Below are 22,311 nucleotides of genomic sequence, written 5' to 3' on the forward strand. Positions count from 1 at the left end.
GGACTTATGCTAAGTGCAATAGGTCAGACGAATGCTGCGTGATTCTACCTACACGAGGGATCTCACATCGGCACTCACGGAAGCGGTAAGTACAAGAGTGGTTGCTAGGGGCCAGGAGCTGGGGTAAATGAGGAGTCCTTGGTACACCATGTTCAACGTACAGAGTTTGTCAAACAACAATGTGCATACAGTTAGCAACACTTAACACTTAAAAGTTTGTTAAGAGAGGAAATTTCATGTTACGTGTTTTTTACCAAAAAAAAAAAAAAGAGTGCTTTACTCTGGAGTGTTAGTAACCCATGGCAATTTATTTAGAGAGAAGCCTTGAGGTTTTCGTCCTAAGGTTAACATTAATTTCCTGACATTCTGTACTTGGGCCTGGGGTGCCCAGCTGTCCTGATTACAGACCTTTAATTTATCCCTGTTTTCAGGCCCGCCTCTCACTTTCCTTCATCTGCTATTCCCATCTGCACGCTTGCAGGGAAAGTATCCCGAAAAGGTAGTTCAGCTCCTACTTCTGTTTTCTGTCTTTCAAAATTCACTGAAATATTTTTGTTATTCCTTCTTACACTCCTTCATTGCTATTACTGAGGAGTCTTGGAAACAAGAAGACCAAGACATATGTGTGTACTCAGTTTATTGTCTTGAGTCGGAAAGCCTCCCTGCTTTTTAACATTTATTTGATGATAACCTCCATCCATGAGGTTAGGAACCACATAAACACGTTTCATTGCTTTGATTTACGAGTGAGGACCATGTCTTACACATAATAGGCACTCAGCAAGTATCTATTGAAGAACTGAACTTTCATCTAACTTCTTAATTTAGTGCCCTATTTCCTTGTTGAAATGACTCTATTTTCACTTTGCCTATCAGTCATCTGCTAACCCAAACATCAAACCTACACTTTGAGAGACTTGTGGTAGAGGCCTACAAATACTTCCATTAAATCATGATAATTTAGATTTTATTCCTATCACCATCTTTCTGCATTTCCATTTCTTTTGGTTAAACAGCTAGCATTGGTATCGCTCATTTATTCTGTGCACAAGTGAGCATTCATTCAACCATAATTTGCCGCTAAAATAACGAGAACTAAGAGATATGAACATAAATGAGAACACTGTCCTTGTTTTCAGAGTTCCCAGTCTAGTTTGGATAGAAACATTCAAGCAAATAATTGCAGTACAATGTGATAATCTCCTAATTCCTTATTTCCGGAGGCCAAAGCAAATGGCACTGTAATTATTACTGTCTCTTCAGCCAGGTAAAAAGACCACAAATGGCAGTGACAGAAGGAAGCCGCTGAATCCAGGGAAAGGAAGTGGAGGCTTGTGATGCCAAATGGACTCAAGTTTCATAATCTATGCAAGAGTTTATTGCAAGAGCTAACTTTCTGGTGATTTTTCCATTCACAGTTGTTGAAATTATTCAGTTCCTGATAACAGTAATGAATTAGTGACATAATATGAATTGTCTCTAGCTATATATTTCTTTAAACTTGCCTCATTTTTAAAAGCATTTTTCTTTAATGATTCTTGCTGTTTGTTTGCATTAGAATTCCATTTCTGAATTGGAAAAAATGTGTTAAGATGCTAAGAGCTGAAAGAAGTCTATAGAAAGCGCTATGACAACATGGCAGAGGAAACTCCTCAGTGCCTATGGGAGGCATCTACGGGCTAACAAAGGAGACAATGAGGGGAGGAATGTGCACAGAATAGGAGGGAGGTTAGAGCCCAGCGAATTTGTTCCAGAGAATCCACAGGGACAATGGTGGGAAATAAAGTCAGACATGTAGGATGGGGGTCAAGTCATGAAAACTCTTCACAATTCAGAAAAATGTATCACAACATTTCAGTGTCTGTCAAAGGAAGGCCCTGAAAGGTTGGTGTCTGGGCAGAGCTTAAGGAAACAACTAACAGGGGAGAAAGAGATGGTTCTTCTAGCAGCACTGCAAAATACTGACGCTTCATTACAAGTGGCCAGTTAGCCACTGCCACGGCAAAGCACCTGGGCCAACTCTTCCTGATACCTAGCCCCTATTTCCAGACTTCCCTTTTTCTTTTATTTATTTTTTAATCAATTAATTAATTAATTTTAATTTATGGCTGCATTGGGTCTTAGTTGCTGCATGCAGGCTTTCTCTAGTTGCGGCGAGGGGTAGCTACTCTTCGTTGTGTGCGCGGGCTTCTCATTGCAGTGGCTTCTCTTGTTGCGGAGCACGGGCTCTAGGCATGTGGGCTTCAGCAGTTGTGGCTCGCGGGCTCAGTAGTTGTGGCTCGTGGGCTCTAGAGCGCAGGCTCAGTAGTTGTGGCACACGGGCTTAGTTGCTCCGTGGCACGTGGGATCTTCCCAGACCAGGGCTTGAACCCGTGTCCCCTGCATTGGCAGGCGGATTCTTAAGCACTGCGCCACCTGGGAAGTCCCCCCCTTTTTCTTTTCTTTTCTTTTTTTTTTTAGAATTTATGTATGTATGTATTTATTTATTATTTTATTTTTTGGCTGTGTTGGGTCTTCGTTGCTGCTCACGGGCTTTCTCTAGTTGCGGCGAGCAGGGGCTACTCTTCACTGCGGTGCGCAGGCTTCTCATTGCGGTGGCTTCTCTTGTTGCAGAGCCTGGGCTCTAGGCACGCGGGCTCAGTAGTTGTGGTGCATGGGCTTAGTTGCTCCACCTCATGTGGGATCTTTCCAGACCAGGGCTTGAACCCATGTTCCCTGCATTGGCAGGTGGATTCTTAACCACTGTGTCACCAGGGAAGCCCCCTTCTTCTTTTAACCACTACCACCAGTATAAAAGCACTGGGTGGTGGTAGGTAGGAAAAAGAATGCAATACAAATATGCACAAGGAATCTTACCCAGAATAGACAGCCTTAGAAAAACCCTGGTCAAACACAAATAGCTGGAAATTTCTTTTTGGTTCAACCAGGTTTGACTTCTTATTAGTCCAAATGTTTATCTAGTTGTGAAGCTTTTATCGAAGTGGAGAATATACTTTTTTAGTAATAAGACTTTCCCTGCATATTATTGCTTGAATTTTGGGCAATTTCTCTTTCTTTCTCCCCATAAACAGCAGTCTTACAGAAGAACTAAATAGATTTTTTTTTCCAAAGAGGACACTAAAATGGCCAACAGTCACATAAAAAGATGCTCAGCAAGGCTAATCATCAAGGAAATGCAAAGCAAACCCACAATTACCTATCACCTCACACCTGCCAGAATGACCCTCCTCAAGAAGAAAAGAGACAACAGTGCTGGCGAAGGTGTGGAGAAAAGGGAAACCCTCACACGATGTTGGTGGGAGTGTAAGTTGGTCTGACCACTGTGGAAAACAAAAAACTAAAACTAGATCTGCCATACAGTCCAGCAATTCCACTTCTGGGTATACCCAAAGGCAACGGAAATGGGATTTTGAAGAGATATATGCACTCCTGTGTTTACTGCAGCATCATTCACAATACCCAAGATGTGGAAACAATCTCAATGCCCATCAACAGATGAAAGGATAAAAAAGGTGTGGTGTATATATACACAATGGAATATTATTCAGCCACAAGAAAGGAGGACATCCTGCCATTTGCGAAAATATGGATGGATCTTGAGCACATTATGCTAAATGAAGTAAGTTAGAGAAAGACAGTACGTATGGTATCATTTACATGTGGAATCCTAAAAAAAAGCCAAACTCATAACGAACAGAGAGTAAAATAAGAACAATCTTATCTTCCCACCCCCGCCATCCCCTTGTATGGGGGAGTGGGAAGATAACACTGATGTAGCTTAAGGGTATGAGCTTGCAATGAGTATAGTATAAATAAGTCATAGAGATCTAATGCATAGCATAATGAATAAAGACAACAATACTGTACTATAATTAGGTAATGTGATAAATATCACTACAATGGCAATCAAAGTACAATATACAAATGTATCAAAGTAATACATTGTACACAATGTTAAATTTATACAGTGTTACATTATTCAATAAAAATGCCAAATTTATTCAAGAAAAAAGGAACAATAGCTGACTTTTAATGACTACTTATTACTTACTTATTGCTTCTCACTACTACTACTAGCTACCATCTATAGAGCACTAACTATGTGCCAGGCACTGTGCTTTACGGATATTGTTATGAATCCTTTAGGCAATCTTATAGGGCAGGGATTAACATATCCATTTTATAGATACCAAGCCTCTGATAACGTAACTAAGTTGTCCAGGAAATAAATGCCACTGCTGTTTGCTGCAAAGCCTGTGCTTGGTCTTCTATGCCACACTGATAAACTAGTTCAAAGACATACCTGCAGTTCACTCTTACACTCACTACAGAACCCCACACTGGAGGGGAAGAGCTGTCTCACTGAGGAAGAAAAGACCCAGAGAAGGTGCTGAAGAGGGCAGACCATACCAATCAGCTCTCCTGTGTACAAGCAAGGCCAACCCTTAAACACGGAGAAGGGAGAGGCACACAAACGGCTCCAGTAGCTCCCTCTTCCGAGACTGTCCTTACATCAAGCGGGTGCTGAGATCCTAGAGGTCACCTTATTGCAGCTCTTTAACATCTACGGCAGTTAAGATAGGATGGGAAGCCAGGACAAAGTACCCACTATTTACTGAGCACTACACTGGGCCTCTTGACCCAATTTTCTCACTTAATTTTCAAAAAACACACTGTGAAACAGGGATTATTTCCATTTCACTGATTAGGAAAGGCTCAGAGAAACTGAATAATTTGTTTAAGACCATAAAGCTAGTAAACAGCAGAACAAGACTTGAAACTAGTTATGTCTAAATTCAAATACTCTGTGCAGATTACACGAGCTTTATATGAATAGAAATGGAAGCCCAGGTACCCAGATTTCTGTAATAAGTTATAAAGTCCAGGGACTTTTCTGAGGTCTCTTCCTCCCTTCGGTTTTCCCCTCTTGCCCTTGGTCATCCTGGTTCATGCTTCTTGTCCAAGAAATGGTTTTATTGATGTTTTTAAAAAAATTTAGATTTACTTATTAACGTGAGATGTTATCCTATGTGCTTAATTACTATGTTGCATAAAAGAATTACATAAATCATAGGAAAACATCCAATTAATAATGTAAGTTTCAGCTCTTTACAACATTAAATGGTTCACAAATGGCATAGTAAATGAGTCAAACTTGACTGCTTCTTATTCTTTCTTGTATTACTAGAAGCCCAATAACAATATCCTACATGTATATGGCCCTTTACAGTTTGCTATGAACTTTCACTTATTGTAAAGCAGGTCACACATTTCACAGATAAGAAACTGAAGCTCGCAGAGGTTAAGTGAGTTTTCCAAGGTAACATAAAAGGAAGCTGGTATCCTGATTCCAAGGAATTACTTTGTTAACCACAACAAAGCTGCACCTTTGACTCTACAACTACTAAAATACCTAAGATATACCTATAGCTATCTCGATTTCATAGGTGACCCAGATCAATATCAAAACGAGAACTAGATTTGCCTTGTCTTGCCAGAAACTTAAGATCCTCCTTCTTTATGTTGGATAGTCATTTCAATTTTATAAACCCTTTTCCTCTTGTGTTACCATGGAAATGGAAATGCTGTTTACTTGTTTTCAACATTTGGAATAAATCCATAGACAAAAAACACAAGATTTAACTACAGTTACAAATCCGAATATGAATGTTAGCAATCTTGATGATATAAAACAAAGGATATGTCCAACAGGTTGGGAAGTGGAGGGAAAGAGAAAATTTGAAAAAAGAGGTAAGATTGTTTATATCCTTACTTTAGAAAATGAGGGGTCTGTCATATGTGCTGAAATAAGAAACAGACCTTAAATATTTCATTTGAAGCTCCAGTAATGATCAAAGAGAAATGTGAGAATAATGGTACCTCTTAAAAAATAGGGAGAGAGGGAGGAAGTGGTGTGACATAAATTGTCACAGGACGTGGAATGTCCATGTAGGGGAACCATCAGGGCTACAGAAACAGTTAAAAGCGGGTGAATCCAGAGAAGGAGCTATGGTTTGCACTACTAATCTTTCTGAACTAATGGATCTTTTAACTCTTTGCTGGTATTATTTGCATAAAAATATTTTTTTCAGAGAAAAGGGATGGATAGATACGAAAAATCAAATAAAACAGTATACGTTTCTTTTTAAAAACTACTATCACTATTAGAAATGGCGAGTTGTTCTTGACTTTTTATCAAAATTGTACATAGTCTTCTAACATTTCAAACTGGAGCCAGCTTCCCAGAACCGGCAATGACTTCTCTGTTGTAGAAATCTCTGAATGCACTGTTGTTATTCCGTTTTCAACAGCCCCATAAATACTCACTGTCTCTCATGACTGATGTTATTATAAGATGACAGCTATGTCCTGACTCAAGCCTCTCACTGTCAGCACAATCTTGTGCTGGAAATAATTTAAACATGTTGCAATAAGCTGTATAACACCATCTAATTCCCAAACCATCTAACCTGCCTACTGCAACTCACAGACAAAATCATCATTTTTTTCTCTTCTTCTTAAAAGTTTTCCAGAAATATTCACCTGGTGTAAGATATATGGTAAAATATAGAGCTGGAAAGAAAAGGTCTTGAGATGGAAGCACAAATCTAAATTAGAGGGCTTCCCTGGTGGCGCAGTGGTTGAGAGTCCGCCTGCCGATGTAGGGGACGTGGGTTCGTGCCCCGGTCTGGGAAGATCCCACATGCCACGGAGCAGCTGGGCCCATGAGCCATGGCCTCTGAGCCTGCGTGTCCGGAGCCTGTGCTCTGCAACGGGAGAGGCCACAACAGTGAGAGGCCCGCGTACAGCAAAAAAAAAAAAAAAAAAAATCTAAATTAGAAGAAAAATAGGGTATGTAACAAAAAGTACAGAGAAAATTCAAGCCCTTGGAAGGAAACGTGAACTGTTAAGGAACAGAAGCGAAAAGAGACTTAAACATATTTATGTTGTTAGCAAGGATGAGTCTAGAAATCAGTGATATATATTTATTAAAACAAAGTCAGCCAAATACATAGGAGTAATTTCTGGAGGCAGAAAAATTTTGGAAGGATACTTTTTCCTAACAAATTTACTAATACTAAAAAGGTACACATACTCCAGGAACTCTTAAATATCATTTTAAAATGAAACAAATCTTGGGGGAGGAAAGACATAAAAAGAGAAAGGAACCAATACCTCTTAGATTGGAATAAACTGGCTGCCTTTCTTTGCTCTTTGTTTTTCAGATTGCTGGTGAGGAAACTCACCTGAACATTATTTTGGATCTACTATATCTGTGAACCTCTAATAAGTCATGACATTCCATCAACCATTATTCTCTATAATTTTCATACAAACTTAAACATTCAACACCATAGGCTACTCTAGGGTATACTGGCAGGAAATACAATTGGGATGCCAGATTTACATTCCCAGGGAGGTTTCAGAGGATGGTTCAGAAGCTGTGGAACATGACACACATAAAAGGTAGCCAAGCTGGGGATGGTCTTGGGCAGGAAAAGCAGCACGTCTCACAGTTCATTCAGCACCACTGCATTTGTAAAAGTGTTGATATCTTTGTGTACCATAGCTCTGATGAACATAGATGCAAAAATCCTCAACAAAATACTAGCAAACCAAATTCAAGAGCACATTAAAAGGATCAAACACTATGATCAAGTGGGATTTATCCCTGGGATGCAAGGATGGTTTGACATATGCAAATCAATGAACGTGATATACCACATTAACGAAATGAAGATAAATGAAGGATTAAATGAAGGATAAGAATCATATGATCATCTCAACAGATGCAGAAAAATAATTTGACAAAACTCAACATACTTTCATGATAAAAACTCTCAATAAATTAGGTACAGAAGGAATGTACCTCAACATAATAAAGGCCGTTTATGACAAGCCCACAGCTAACAAATCCTCAGTGGTAAAAAGTTCAAAGTGTTCCTCTCAAGTCAGGAACAAGAAAAGGATGCCCACTCTTACCACTCCTGTTCAACACAGTACTAGAAGTCCTAGCCACAACAAACTGGCAAAAAAAGGAAATTAAAGGCATCCAAATAGGAAGAATTAAATTCTTTAATTAAATTAAAGAATTTAAAGGAAGAATTAAAATCATCTCTGTATGCAGATGACATGATCTTATACATAAAAACCCTAAAGTCTCCACCAAAAAGCTGTTAGAATTAATCAATGAATTTAATAAAGTTGCAGGACACAGAATCAACATATAAAAATCAGTTGCATTTCTATACACTAACAGTGGACTGCTTGAAAGAGAAATCAAGAAGAAAATCCCATTTACAATAGCATGAAAAGCAATAAAATACTTAGGAACAAATTTAACCAGAGGAGATGAAAGACCTGTACACTGAAAACTATAAGACACTGGGGAAAGAAACTGAAGAAGACACAAATAAATGGAAAGATAACCTGTGTTCTTGGATTGGAAGAATGAATATTGCTAAAATATCCATACTACCTGAAGTGATCTACAAATTCAATATAATCTCTATCAAAATTCCAATGGTATTTTTCACAGAAACAGAAAAAATTATCCTAAGATTTGTACGAGACCACAAAAGTTCCTGAATAGCCAGAGCAATCTTGAGAATGAAAGAACAAAGCTGGAGGCATCACACTTCTTGATTTCAAACTACATTGTAAGGCTATAGTAATCAAAACAGTATGGTATTGGCATAAAAACAGGCACATAGATCAATGGCACAAAAAAGAGAGCCCAGAAATCAGCCCACCACATATGGTCAACTAATACCTGACAAGGCACCAAGAACACATAATAAGGAGAAGAAAGTCTCTTTGAAAAGTGGTGCTGGGAAAACTGGACATTCACATTCAAAAGAATCAAACTGGACCCCTATTATATATCACTCACAAAAATTAACTCAAAATGGATTAGACTTAAATTTGAGACCTGAAACCACAAAGCTCCTAGAAGAAAACAAAGGGGAAAAGCTCCTTGACATTGGTCTTGGCAACGATTATTTGGATTTGACACCAAAGCAAAGGCAAAAATAGACAGGTGGGACTACATTAAACTACAAGGCTTCTGCACAGCAGAGGACACCACCAACAAAAGAAAAAGCAACCTACTGATTGGGAGAAAATATTTGCCAATCATATATCTGATAGGGGATAATATCCAAAATATATAAAGAACCAAACAACTCAATAGCAAAAAAACAATCTGATTTTAGAATAGGCAGAGGAACCGAACAGACATTTTTTGGCAAAGAAGACATACAAATGGCCAACGGGTACATGAAACGGTGCTCAACATCACTAATCATCAGGGAAACGCAAATCAAAAGCACAAAGATGTCAGAATACCTATTATGAAAACGTCAAGAGATAACAAATGTTGGCCAGGATGTGGAGAAAAGGGAACACTTGCACACTGTTGGGGAGAATGTAAATTGGTGCAGTCACTATGGCAAACAGTATGGAAGAGCCTCAAAAAATTGAAAATAGAACCTCCAAATGATCCAGCAATCCTACTCCTGAATATATATTTGAAAGAAATGAAATCAGTATCTAAAAGAAAATTCTGCACTCCCATTTTCATTGCAGCATCATTCACAATAGCCAAGATGTGGAAATAACCCAAGTGTCTGTCAGTGGATGAATGGATAAAGAAAATGCAGTGCTTCTTTAAACAATGGAATACTATTCAGCCATAAAAAAGATGGAAATCCTGTCATTTGCAGCAACATGGATGAACCTGGAGGGCATTAAGCTGCATGAAATAAGTCAGACACAGAAAGACAAATACTGGATGTTATCACTTACATGTGGAAACAAAACAAAAAAGTCAGTTTCATAGAAACAGAGAGTAGAATGGTAGTTGCCAGGGGCTGGGGTGTGGGAGAAATGGGGAGATGTAGGTCAAAGGGTACAAACTTTTAGTTATAAGAAAAATAAGTTCTGCAGATCTAACGCACAGCATGATGACTATAGTTAGTAATAAAGTACTGTATACTTGAAATCTGTTAAGAATAAATCTTCGGCCTTCTTCCCCACAAACACACAAAACAACTAACTATGTGAAGTGAGAGATGTGTTAATTATCTTGACCATGGCAATTTTTTCACATCGTATCTGTATAACAAATCACATATGTATATGTACTGTACAATGTATGTGTATAACAAATCACATTGTACACTTTAAATATATAAAATGATATTTGTCAATTATTCCTCTATAAGGCTGAAAATATATATAAATAAAAAGGTAGTCCAGAAAAAAGAAGTTTTTCTACAGTATTTTCCAACTGGCAACTTTAGGAGATACAACAGAGCAAGACATTTAGTCTGCTGATTAAGGTCAAAAAGCCAGTACCAATCTGTCCTGTAACATTAGTTGTTTTAACCTGTTTCCTAGAAAGTAGACTTACAAAAGACCTATTGACAATAAATGTATACTCCAACAGGTACACCAGCCCAAGAAGAAAATTAATTTTGAAAAGAAAAAAGGTACATATTTTTGGTCATAAGCAATAGGCCTCCCTGAGCATTCTGACAGTCTTCAGAAAGAGTAAACTCTCCATTACGTACAATTCATTAAACTTTAACATTAACCAGCATTTTGGTATCCATAGTACGCTAAGAAAGATAATCCTCAACACTTCAAATTCCCAGAATATATTTTTAAATTTCAAAAATGAACTGAACTGTGCTCAACATAGCTTTAATGTTAGGTATACTTATTATTTTGTGATGCTTTGAAAACTAGTAATTCATATTAGAAATATATAACTCTCTAGTACGTTTCATTAACCATTTCGTTTTCTAACTGCTTAGACTGAAACAGAGTATACTGTATCAGGAAAGCTGAAAAAATGCCCAATGATTATGTCAGGGCCACCAATCCTTTAATGCTGGTGTGTCTCCTCAGAATATGAGTAATAAAAGAGCGGCTATAACATGTCTATTTTATGCTTTCTGGCCCTTTGTTTTCTAATTAATCAACCAGAAAAAAAAAGTGGTTGAAAAATATTCTCAAAACGCATACTATAAAACTTTATCATAAAACACCTTTGTGATCATATGTCAAATTATGTGTCCACATTCACTGTGTATTTGTTAAATTTATAGATTACATGATATAAATGATACTACCCCCACTTATGTTTGGTTTCATGGAAATTTCACATACTTTCTTTTATTCACTCGTCATAAGAAACCTAAGAGGGAGACAAGGAACCTATAACCAAGTCTGTTTTACTGAGGCCTCAAATATATTTTTTATAAGAGGTATGAGAATGATGCTCTTTGGCATCTTATATTTGTAATTAAAAGATAAAGATAATTATGAAGTTTATTATTGGTCATTATAATGTTGCTTCACATTTTTTAAAAACAGTTGAAAATATTCCTTGGCTTACCTGCTGCATGTAACAAACTAGCTTCTACTCTGTGGGGAACTCTTGGTGGAATTTTCATAGATGCACGAATCTGGTAAAAACTAAAGCAAAAGAGACAAAGAAGTCACTTCAAAACATTTAAAAATATGCAATGCCGCAATTTCTATATATCTATATGTATTAAAAAATAAAGTTGGTCTGCTTCTATCAGTCTCCCACAGTATTTACTGCTGGTGGGAAACAGTGTATCAGATCCACACACAGATCAAATACTAGCATGGCATAAAACCCAAAGGGAAACAGGCGTGTGTAAAGACAGACAAGAGAAACAATCTTACTTTAAATGAGAGAATGCATAGCAACCATAGGAGTTACTAACGATTCTAAGAGTTTCACTGCTTTATTTGATTTATTCATTTTTTTCTTTTAAAAGATAATAAATTATTCTTAAGCATAATTTTGAGAAAATACAGGATTAATAGTAGACAGTTTTAAAAAAATTAGTTTCATACTATATGTATTTGGTTTAAAGAATTCAGTATTTTTTCGAGGTCATAACTATTCTGTTTAGTTTATGCACTTTTACTTGCTTATTTATTCTACAAAATTAAGAAAAAATATATATTAAAAAAAAATCTACCAGTCATTAACAATATCAGTTTAAACAGAAAAAATTATGAGATAGAAGTATTATAATATGCTTGTGTTTTAACATCATTACACTACTAGTTTGTGTATGTAATGGAGGATACATGTATCTTTGTATACACACACACACACACACACACACACACACACACACACAGAGGGTTACTAAAAGCTAAATGAAGATTATAAATCAGGGATGACTTTAGATGGACCCTAGGGAGCTGAATATTTAGTCTTTATTTCTCTTTAATAATTTCCTAGATGATAGTTTAAATATTACATTTGTAAATAATACAAAGATTAAAATATATAAATATATTTATTACTATTATTTCTAGGAAGGTGTGGCCTTGAAGAGAACACAGATCACAAAGCCCGAATTAAAGAGTGAATGAAACAGTAGCCAATTAAATTTAGAACCTTTAAAATCACAATTTGGCCTTAAAGAGACATGGCAAAACTCCACAGAGAGAGATGCTTAGTTGAGATTAAGATGAGGTCACCTTGAAGCCGTGAGATGACTGAGAAGAAAAATCAAAGTGGAAAGAGCAGGAGCCTTGGGACCAAAGGAGAGCAAAGTTTTAATTTTAATTAAAGATTAAGTGAAATATTGCTATTTTAAAATATTCAGGTATGTGGTATAAGAGCTTAAGAATAAGCAACTGATAGACATTTCATTTTAAACTTCTTAAGCACAAGAACTATGTCCTATTTGTAAGTGTACACCCTCAATCCTAATATAATGATTTGCACACATAAATTCAGAGACATTTAAACAACACTCTGCATTTACTGTATACTGTTAGAGTATCCTAATTTAAAACTCCCTGAATTTAAATGTGCATGTGGGACTTCCTTGGTGGCGCAGTGGTTAAGAATCAGCCTGCCAATGCAGGGGACACGGGTTCAATCCCTGGTCTGGGAAGATCCCACATGCCGCAGAACACCTAAGCCCGTGTGCCACAACTACTGAGGCTGCGCTCTAGAGCCCACGAGCCACAGCTACTGAGCCCGTGTGCCACAACTACTGCAGCCCACGTGCCTAGAGCCTGTGCTCCGCAACAAGAGAAGCCACCGGAATTAGAAGCCCACGCACTGCAACAAAGAGTAGCCCCTGCTTGCTGCAACTAGAGAAAGCCCGCGTACAGCAACGAAGACCCAATGAAGCCAAAAATAAATAAATGAAAAAAAAAAGTGCCTAAAACATACAGTTCAACATATTAAAAAATAAATAAATGTGCGTGTGTATACATATACATACACGTACCATTAATTCATGACTTATTGAGGACCCACCTATGTTTAGCCACTGGGCTAAGTTCTAGAGATACAGGAGAAACAAACCACTGGAAGTAATTACCTACATTATTTTAAGCGATGTTCACTTTGCATTTATAAAAGCAGTCTATTATGACTGTAAATATATTTTTTAATTAAAATTAATGATACTTTAAAGGTATAAATCTTCAAAAATGAACAAAACTTTCAAATGTGCATATGTTAACTTTTTTTACGTAAAATATCAAATAAGAGATAAAATTTTAAAAGCAAAGGATAAAATATTTCCTTTTCTAAGGGCTGTGGTGAGCTAGGTTATTGAGAACAACTTCTTGCTAAAAAAACAACTAAAACAGCCAAATAAAGTATAAAAATATATCTTTATAAAATTATTGAAGTAACAAAATAGTATGGAATTATCAAACAAAATCAGTCAGGTAGACAACGCAATGAAGCTGCTTTTGTCCTGCAGGCATCTGCTGATCCATTCTGACAAACCTTACTTTCGGCTTTAAAAGCCTGGGTTATATTCCTAATATATAAAGAGCATCTAAAAATTGAGAAGAAAAAGGCCAATTAACCTAAAAAAATGAAAAAGAAAATTAATAAACAGTTCACCAAAAAAGAACTGCAAATGTCTCTTAAATACATGAAAAAATTTTCAATCTTACTTATAATTTTAAAAACTACAAATTAAAACTATAATGGGCTATCCTTCCTCATCTGTCACATCGAAAGAAAACCAGCAGTTTGACAAAATACTCTGCTGGTGAGGCTCTGGGCAAAAAGAAATTATTCTGTACTGCTGGTGAGGTAAAATTGTGCAACGCCATATGGAGGGGAATTTAGCAATAAGGAGCAAAAACACATAGACATTTACTCTTTGACCTAGCATCCCACTTTTAAGACTATTTCCCAAAGATACTTTAGCAAAAATATTCAATGAGGTAGCACAAGGCTATTCATTGCAGCCTTAACTGCAACAGGAAAACTCAAGAAAAAAGCAAAATATCCATTATTAAGGGACTGGCTGAATAAACTATGGTGCAACTATACAATGCAGTACCACATGGTTATAAAAAGTAATCTTTTATATATATATTTTAGTATACCTATATTTACATATCTATATTTAGTATATCTATACATACTGCAAAGGAGTGATCTCTAAGATACATTTTTTACCAACAAAAGCAAGCATGGAACATGTGTACTATGCTAACTTTGTGTAAGAAGAAAGGATATGATTATATATATTTTTTGCCTTTTAAAAAAAGTAATAAAAGGGAAGCATATACACAAAACTAATAAAAAAATAAAATGGTTACCTATAGGTGGGGGAATGGGGGTCAGGAGAAGGGACCAGGATGAAAACAAAGGCCTCTCTCAATGTATGTACTTCAGAGTTTTGATTTTGGAACCACAAAATATTTTTATATAACAAAATAAATTAAATTTAAAAAAAGCAATCCCCTAAACCACCCTAAAACAACTGAACTTAATGTGTACCTTCTTAACTGCAATTTCACAAAGTTCTTTCAAGTGATTTTTAAAACATAGTACTTTAAGTGCCTATTCCTCATGGGATATATTCTACAATAAAAGAGAAGCCCAAAGAAGCTTTAAACATTTATAGTCTTGTTGGTGGTGCTATTATTTTGAAATTATCTTAGACATATTTGCACGCACATGAATAAAGCAAGTTAAGTAATCATGTTATTAGGAACCAAGATTTTCAGTGTAAATGAAGAGAGATAAATATAAAATTAAAAAAGTAAAATCCTTGTAATCTAAAATTAGAATAGGAAAATAGTAAAAATTTATCATATATTTTTCTTAAAAAAAATGTATTTTCTATCTCTGTCAACTGAGAAGGCCTAGAAGCAATGACTCAATAAAAATGTGTATCTTTAACACATATATTACGATTTCTAAACACTATTTCCTACTAAAAGGAACTAGAGCCCGTTGGCTGATTCCAAATCTAGAGCAGGGAATATACTAGAATCTGGAAAAGCTAGTCACAGTAGGAAACACGGAAGCTCTCAAATACTGCCTGGATCACTCCATGAGAAGTTCACAGAAATCAACCTACAAGGCTCTCTCTGAACATCAAGAAGACTAATGATGCAGAATTACCATCAGATACATTAAAAATCCATGAGTTCATATTGGTATAGGCATAACTTGTTTTTATCACACTTTATTCGAAGGTATTGGGGTGGCCAAAAGGTTCGCTCGGTTTTTTCCCATAAGATGGCTCTAGTAGCCCTTGGTTGTCTTTAACTTCATTCAAAACAATTTTATTAGATTGTATGTGACAGCTGTCATATCAGCATGCATTTAAAAAAAGACTTATCAAAATTGGTGAATTTTTGTGCAGCCTTTTTAATATTGAAGATGGAAGAAAAAAAAGCAACATTTTCAGCATATTGTGCTTTATTATTTCAAGAAAGGTAAAAACGCAACTGAAACGCACAAAAAGATTTGTGCAGTGTATGGAGAAGGTGCTGTGACTGACAGAATGTGTCAAAAGTGGTTTGCAAACTTTTGTGCTGGAGATTTCTCACTGGATGATGCTCCACGGTTGGGTAGACCAGCTGAAGTTGATAGTGATCAAATCAAGACGTTAATTGAGAACAACCAACGTTATACCACTCGGGAGACAGCCGACATACTCAAAATATCCAAATCAGGTGCTGAAAATCATGTGCACCAGCTTGGTTATGTTAATGGCTTTGATCTTTGGGTTCCACATGAGTTAAGCGAAACAACCTCCTTGACCATATTTCTGCATGCTATTCTCTACTTAAATATAATGAAAATGTTCTATTTTTAAAACATATTGTGATGGGCGATGAAAAGTGGATACTGTACTATAATGTGGAATGGAATAAGCAGAGGGCAAGCAAAATGAACCACCACCAACCACATCAACGGCCGGTCTTCATCCAAAGAAGGTGATGGTGTATATATGGTGGGATTGGAAGGGGCTCCTTCCGGAAAACCAAACGATTAATTCCAACAAGTACTGCTCCCAATTAGACCAAGTGAAAGCAGCACTTGACGAAAAGCGTCCAGAATTAGTCAACAGAAAATGCATAATCTTCCATCATGATAATACAAGACCGCATGTTTCTTTGATGACCAGGCAAAAACTGTTACAGCTTGGCTGGGAAGTTCTGATTCATCCACTGTATTCACCAGACATTGCACCTTTGTATTTCCATTTATTTCGGTCTTTACAGAATTCTCTTAATGCAAAAAATTTCAATTCCCTGGAAGACTGTAAAAGGCATCTAGAACAGTTCTTTTCTCAAAAAGATAAAAAGTTTTGGGAAGATGGAATTATGAAGTTGCCTGATAAATGGCAGAAGATGGTGAAACAAAACGGTGAATGTGTTGCTCAATAAAGTTCTTGGTGAAAATGAAAAATATGTCTTTTATTTTTACTTAAAAACCGAAGGCACTTTTTGGCTAACCCAATATTTTGTTTTTTACAAGTTGAAGGTTTCTAGCAACCCTGTGTCAAGCAAGTCTATTGGCATGATTTTCTCAATAGCATTCGCTCACTTCGTGTCTCAGTGTCACATTTTGGTAATTCTCACAGTATTTCAAACTTTTTCATTATTATTACATGTGTTACACATTATTATTACATGTGTTTAATTATTACATATTAAATCAGTGATTTTTGATGCTACTCTTGTAATTGTTTTGGGGCCCCACAAACCACTCATATAAGACAGTGAACTTAATAAATGTTGTGTGTGTTCTGACCGCTCTACCGACCAGCCATTCCCCCATCTCTCTCTCTCCGCGGGCCTCCCCATTCTCTGAGACACACGATATTGAAATTAGGCCAATTAATAAACCTACAATGGCCTCTAAGTGTTCAAGTTTAAGGGAGAGTTGGTTGTTTCTCATTTTAAATCAAAAGCTAGAAACGATTAAGCTTAGTAAGGAAGGCATGTTCAAAGCTGAGGCAGAAAACTAGGCCCTTGTGCCAAACAGGAAGCCACACTGTGGATGTAAAGGGAAAGCCTTGAAGGAAATTCAAAGTGCTGCTCCAGTGAACGCACGAATGATAAGAAAGCAAAACGACCTTATTGCTGATATGAAGAAAGTTTTAGTTGCCTGGAGAGAAGATCAAACCAGCCACAACATTCCCTTAAGCCAAAGCCTAATCCAGAGCAAGGCTCTTTAACTCCCTGAAGGCTGAGAGAGATGAGGAAGCTGCAGAAGCAAAGTCTGAAGCCAGCAGAGGCTGGTCCATGAGGCTGAAGGAAAGGAGCCGTCTCCATAAGAACAAAGTGCAAGGGGAAGCAGCATGTGCTGATGCAGAAGCTGCAGCAAGTTATCCAGAAGATCCGTCTGAGATAATTCGTGAAGGTGGCTGCACTGAACAACAGATTTTCAATATAGGCAAAATAGTGTTCTATTAGAAGATGCCGTCTAGGACTTTCATAGCTAGAGAGAAGTCAATGCCGGGCTTCAAAGCTTCAAAGGACAGGCTGACTCTCTTGTTAGGGCTGATGCAGCTGGTGACTTAACTTGAAGCCAATGCTCATTCACCATTCTGAAAATCCTAGGGCTAAATCTCCTCTGCCGGTGCTCTCTAAATGGAACAACAAAGCCTGGATGACAGTACATCTGTTTACAACATGGCTTACTGAATATTTTAAGCCCACTGTTGAGACCTACTGCTAAGAAAAAAAAATTCCTTTCAAAATGTGACTGCTTGTTGACAATGCACCTGGTCACCCAAGAGCTCTGATTGAGATGGACTGTGGGATTCATGTTGTTTTCACACCTGGTAACACAACATCTATTCTGCCGCCCACGGATCAAGGAGTCATTTCCACTTCCAAGTCTTACGATTTAAGAAATACATTTCATAAGGCTATAGCTTCCAGAGACAGTGACTCCTCTGTCGATCTGGGCAAAGTCAATTGAAAACCTTCCAGAAAGAATTCATCATTCTAGATGCCATTAAGAATATTCATGATTCACAGGAAGAGGTCCACATATCAACATTAAAAGGGGTTCAGAAGAAGTTGATTCCAACCCTCCTGGATGACTTGGAGGGACTCACTCGTCAGTGGAGGAAGTCACTGCAGATGTGGTGGAAACAGCAGGAGAACTACAACTAGAAGTGGAGCCTGAGATGTGACTGGACTGCTGCAATCTCATGACAAAACTTGAATGGATGAGGAGTTGCTTCTTATGCACGAGCAGAGAAAGTGGTTTCTTGAGATGGAATCTACTGTTGGGGAAGATGCTGTGAAGACTGTTGAAATGACAGCAAAGGATTTAGAATATTAAACTTAGTTGATCAAGCAGGGACAGGGTTTGAAAGGGTTAACTACAATTTTGAAAGAAGTTCCACTGTGGATAAAATGATACCAAACAGTGCTGCATGCTACAGAGAAATGGCTTGTGAAAGGAAGAGCCAATCAATGTAGCAAACTTCATTGTCTTATTTTGTCACATTACCACCCCTACCTTCAGCAATCACCATCCTGATCACTCAGCAGCCATCAACACTGAAGCAAGACCCTCCACCAGCCAAAAGATTACAACTCACTGAAGGCTCACATGATGGTTAGCATTTTTTAGTGATAAAGTATTTTTAAATTAAGGTACGTGCATTTTTTTAGACAAAACCCTATCGCACATTTACTTTTTTAAGTGTAAACATAACGTTTACATGCTCTGGGAAACCAAAAAATTCCTGTGAACTTATTTATTGTGATATTCACTTTATCACGATGGTCTGGAACTGAACTCATAATATATCCGAGATATATCTGTACTAAATAAAAACTGATGATATTTGAAAGATGCTAGAGCAACAACACAATATTCTGAAAACTAGTAAATAAGGAAAAAAATAAAACACTTGCCATGTCTTTCCTGTATAAACTGTATTTCAGAGTAACCAAATAGTTAATGAGGCAAAATTCTTCTTCACAGAATTATAGCTAATAAATGCAGAAGGAATAATTGAATATCACCATTTTGTAAGCCCTAGTAAAATAAAATAATGACTCTGGAAAAGTTATGAATAGGTACCATCAATTAAGTGATGGAGAACTTTATAATGGATGCATCAGATTGACAATACCTGAGTCAATCTCATGAAAAGAGGCAGACATTTTATGTCACCAAATATAATGTAACAGGAAGGACACAGCATCAGCTATGAAGGACTCTTCTCAAAAACTATCAGAATTTAATCAAGCTTTTGGATCAAACTAGCAATTACAAATTTTTTAAAAAATCTAAGAGATATAACACCCAAATACAACCTGTAAATTCTGGAAGGATACTGATTCAAACAAACAAACTATAAAAACACATTTATAAGATGACTGAAGAAATGAGAACACTGTTTTATTTGATGCCAAGAAATTATTTTAAACATTTCTTTAAGTGCAATAATGGTTTTTGCAGATTTTTAAAAACAAAAGTCTTCCTGTATTAGAGATATTAAAAAAAGATTGGGGAGGAGGGTAATAGGTGAAATAAGGAGAAAAAACTTCGATAATTGTTGGCTAGATCATAGGTATATATGTGTTTACTATACTTTCATATGTTTTAAACTTTTCCTTAAAGAAACAAAAAGTGAGTCCTAGATTGGTATTTCCCAAAAGGCCAGACACAAGGAAAATCTCTCTCAAAGAATAAACCTGAAGATCTTGGCAGAAATCAGAACAAAAAAAAAAGAGATGCACAGGGAGAAAAAAAGAAGAGGCTACATAGAAAGCACAAAATATAAGATAATGGATATAAACACAAATATATCAGCAATTACATTAAATATAAATGGACCAAATGCTCCAGTTAAAACACAGAGTGCCCTAGAGAATGAAAAAGATAAATCCCACTGTATGTTGTTTACAACAAAAAAATTGAAAATACAAGGATAGAGAAAGTCTGCAAATAAAAGAATAGTAAAAGGTACACTTTGAAAATTTTAACCAGAAGAAAGCTGATGTCACAATATTAATATTAGACAAAACAGAGTTAAAAGCAAACAGCATTATTAGGATACAGAAGTCTTTTCATAATGATAAAAGCTTCAATTCACCAAATCAGCATTTTTAATTTGCAGGCATCTGTTCTCAAAACATGGGGTATGTCTGTTATAAACAGAAAATTATTGGATTTAAAATCCAAAAGTCTGCCTTTAAACCGGAAAACTTAAAACTATTTGAGCTTTATGGTCACAATAATTTTAAATGTTTGTACTTGTCATCTTATTCTATATTTTTTGTTTTTGATGTTGCTTACTTTTTCCATTCCTTCATTTGCTATGTCGACTCTGGTTAACTTGCTTTTTTTTGGTAATAACCACATATAATCTCTAATTCCATTAGAAAGCAAATAAGTTTTTCAAAAACATTAGTATATAGGTATAGGTTTTTACATAAAGACATTTTTTAAAATTTTGCTTTTCATTTATGTAAGATGCAGAATTTAACAATTACTTCCCCCACCGTCATTCTCCTTTTCCATATTTTATTAATAAATCTGGAGAACCAACTCACTAATCTATTTGAAATGGACATAGTTTTTAAAAACTCTAAGATTTAATTTTGTAAATATATTTATTATTTTGACTTATTTCTATCATTTCAATAAGTTTCAAAGCTAATCTCCTATTACAACTTCCTTAATTTAGAGTTCTAAATTTTTACTCCCTTTCCTGTTGTTCAAGAACATACCACAAATAATTTATTCAAAAAGAGTAAGTAAAGAGTATACTTTCTAAGACTCTGTATTTTCTTAGAATATCTTCCTACTGTTACAAAAGACAGACTACTTGGGTCACTACATCTTCCCTGCAAAGCTCCGAAGAGGCTGTGGAGTTACTGTAGGATCATGAGTAATTTTAGGAAAAAAGCTTCAGAGCAGATTCTTATTTCATTTTTGGTAAAATCTTTTGAAACTGGATACTTAACAGAACTCTTTAACTTTTGAAATATAAACTTTTTACCCCAATATGTTAACTTTTAAAATCCATTCTTTAATTTTGTCAAGAAAACGATGAGCTCACTTGCTGTCTCAAAAAGTCTTTATTAAGATCAGGAAAGATCTATTCTTATTGTTTATTATCTAGCCAAATTTACTGGTTACCTCTTTGAGAGCACCTTGTTATTTACAGGTGGAACTCTCATAAAATCCATACAGGTAGTCCCTGGGTTAAGTAATATTTGACCCATAAATAAATTCCTCTTTATGCAAATTGTCCCTTAAATTACATATTTGCATTATTATGGAAACACATTATTGTACACTTTGTTAACAAGTACACAAATTCATAAGTTTCATGTTTCTCTTCCCATTGGTGTTTGCACTGCCTTGAGGTCACGTCATTTATGCTTTGATTTTCGAGTAGACACTTCTCATAACAACTGTCCTTTAATGGAAAGATTTTCTTCTACTTAATTGACAACATTAATATTAAACTATTTTCTTCTGTCTTCTATAGTTCTTTTCACAGTTCCTAATTTGATTTCTTCTATATATTTATACTTCAAACACAGATGCGTTCAAGGCCAGTACTGGCTAACTGCTGGTATACTCAGTCAGTATCAGCTCCATCATTGACTGTTATGCTCCATCATTATGCTCCTTCAAAGGATGCAGACATCCTATCTCACACAGGCCACAAATGGCAGACCTATACTATGGCATCGATATTTAAAAATGAGGTAGGAAACAATAATGAGAGAAATCTAAATATTCAGAAGTAGTCTAATAATTGATGTAAATTGCTGTGAGAAAACTAACTTTTCTGACTACAGAGAATGGTTGATTCATTTAAACCTGAGAAAGTGATGACCTTCTTAGATAGTATTCTCAGTTCTTATACCTTACTGAAGAAAGAGACAATTTTAGACAGTTTTGAAGGGCTTGAAGAAAATTTGAGGTGGTTTCCTGTGAGTCCAATCAGCACCACTTAATCAAAAGTCCTCAATTTGTGAACTTTACAC

General features: G+C 36.2%; 1 protein-coding gene across 11 annotated transcripts in view; it reads right to left on the reverse strand.

Annotated features, from left to right (window-relative positions):
• FAM135A (family with sequence similarity 135 member A) overlaps positions 1 to 22,311 on the reverse strand; it is a 123,498-nt gene that overhangs the window by 78,783 nt on the left and 22,404 nt on the right. For 10 of the 11 annotated variants that reach the window (XM_067702854.1, XM_067702853.1, XM_067702855.1 and 7 more), the window contains one exon: positions 11,405 to 11,484. The exons of the other annotated variant lie outside the window; for it this stretch is intronic. In XM_067702854.1, the coding sequence (XP_067558955.1) occupies positions 11,405 to 11,484 (80 nt within the window). The remainder of the gene's footprint in view (positions 1 to 11,404; positions 11,485 to 22,311) is intronic. 11 annotated transcript variants of the gene reach the window in all.

Source organism: Pseudorca crassidens, chromosome 13 (assembly GCF_039906515.1).
Source record: "Pseudorca crassidens isolate mPseCra1 chromosome 13, mPseCra1.hap1, whole genome shotgun sequence".
NCBI classification, from domain to species: domain Eukaryota; kingdom Metazoa; phylum Chordata; class Mammalia; order Artiodactyla; family Delphinidae; genus Pseudorca; species Pseudorca crassidens.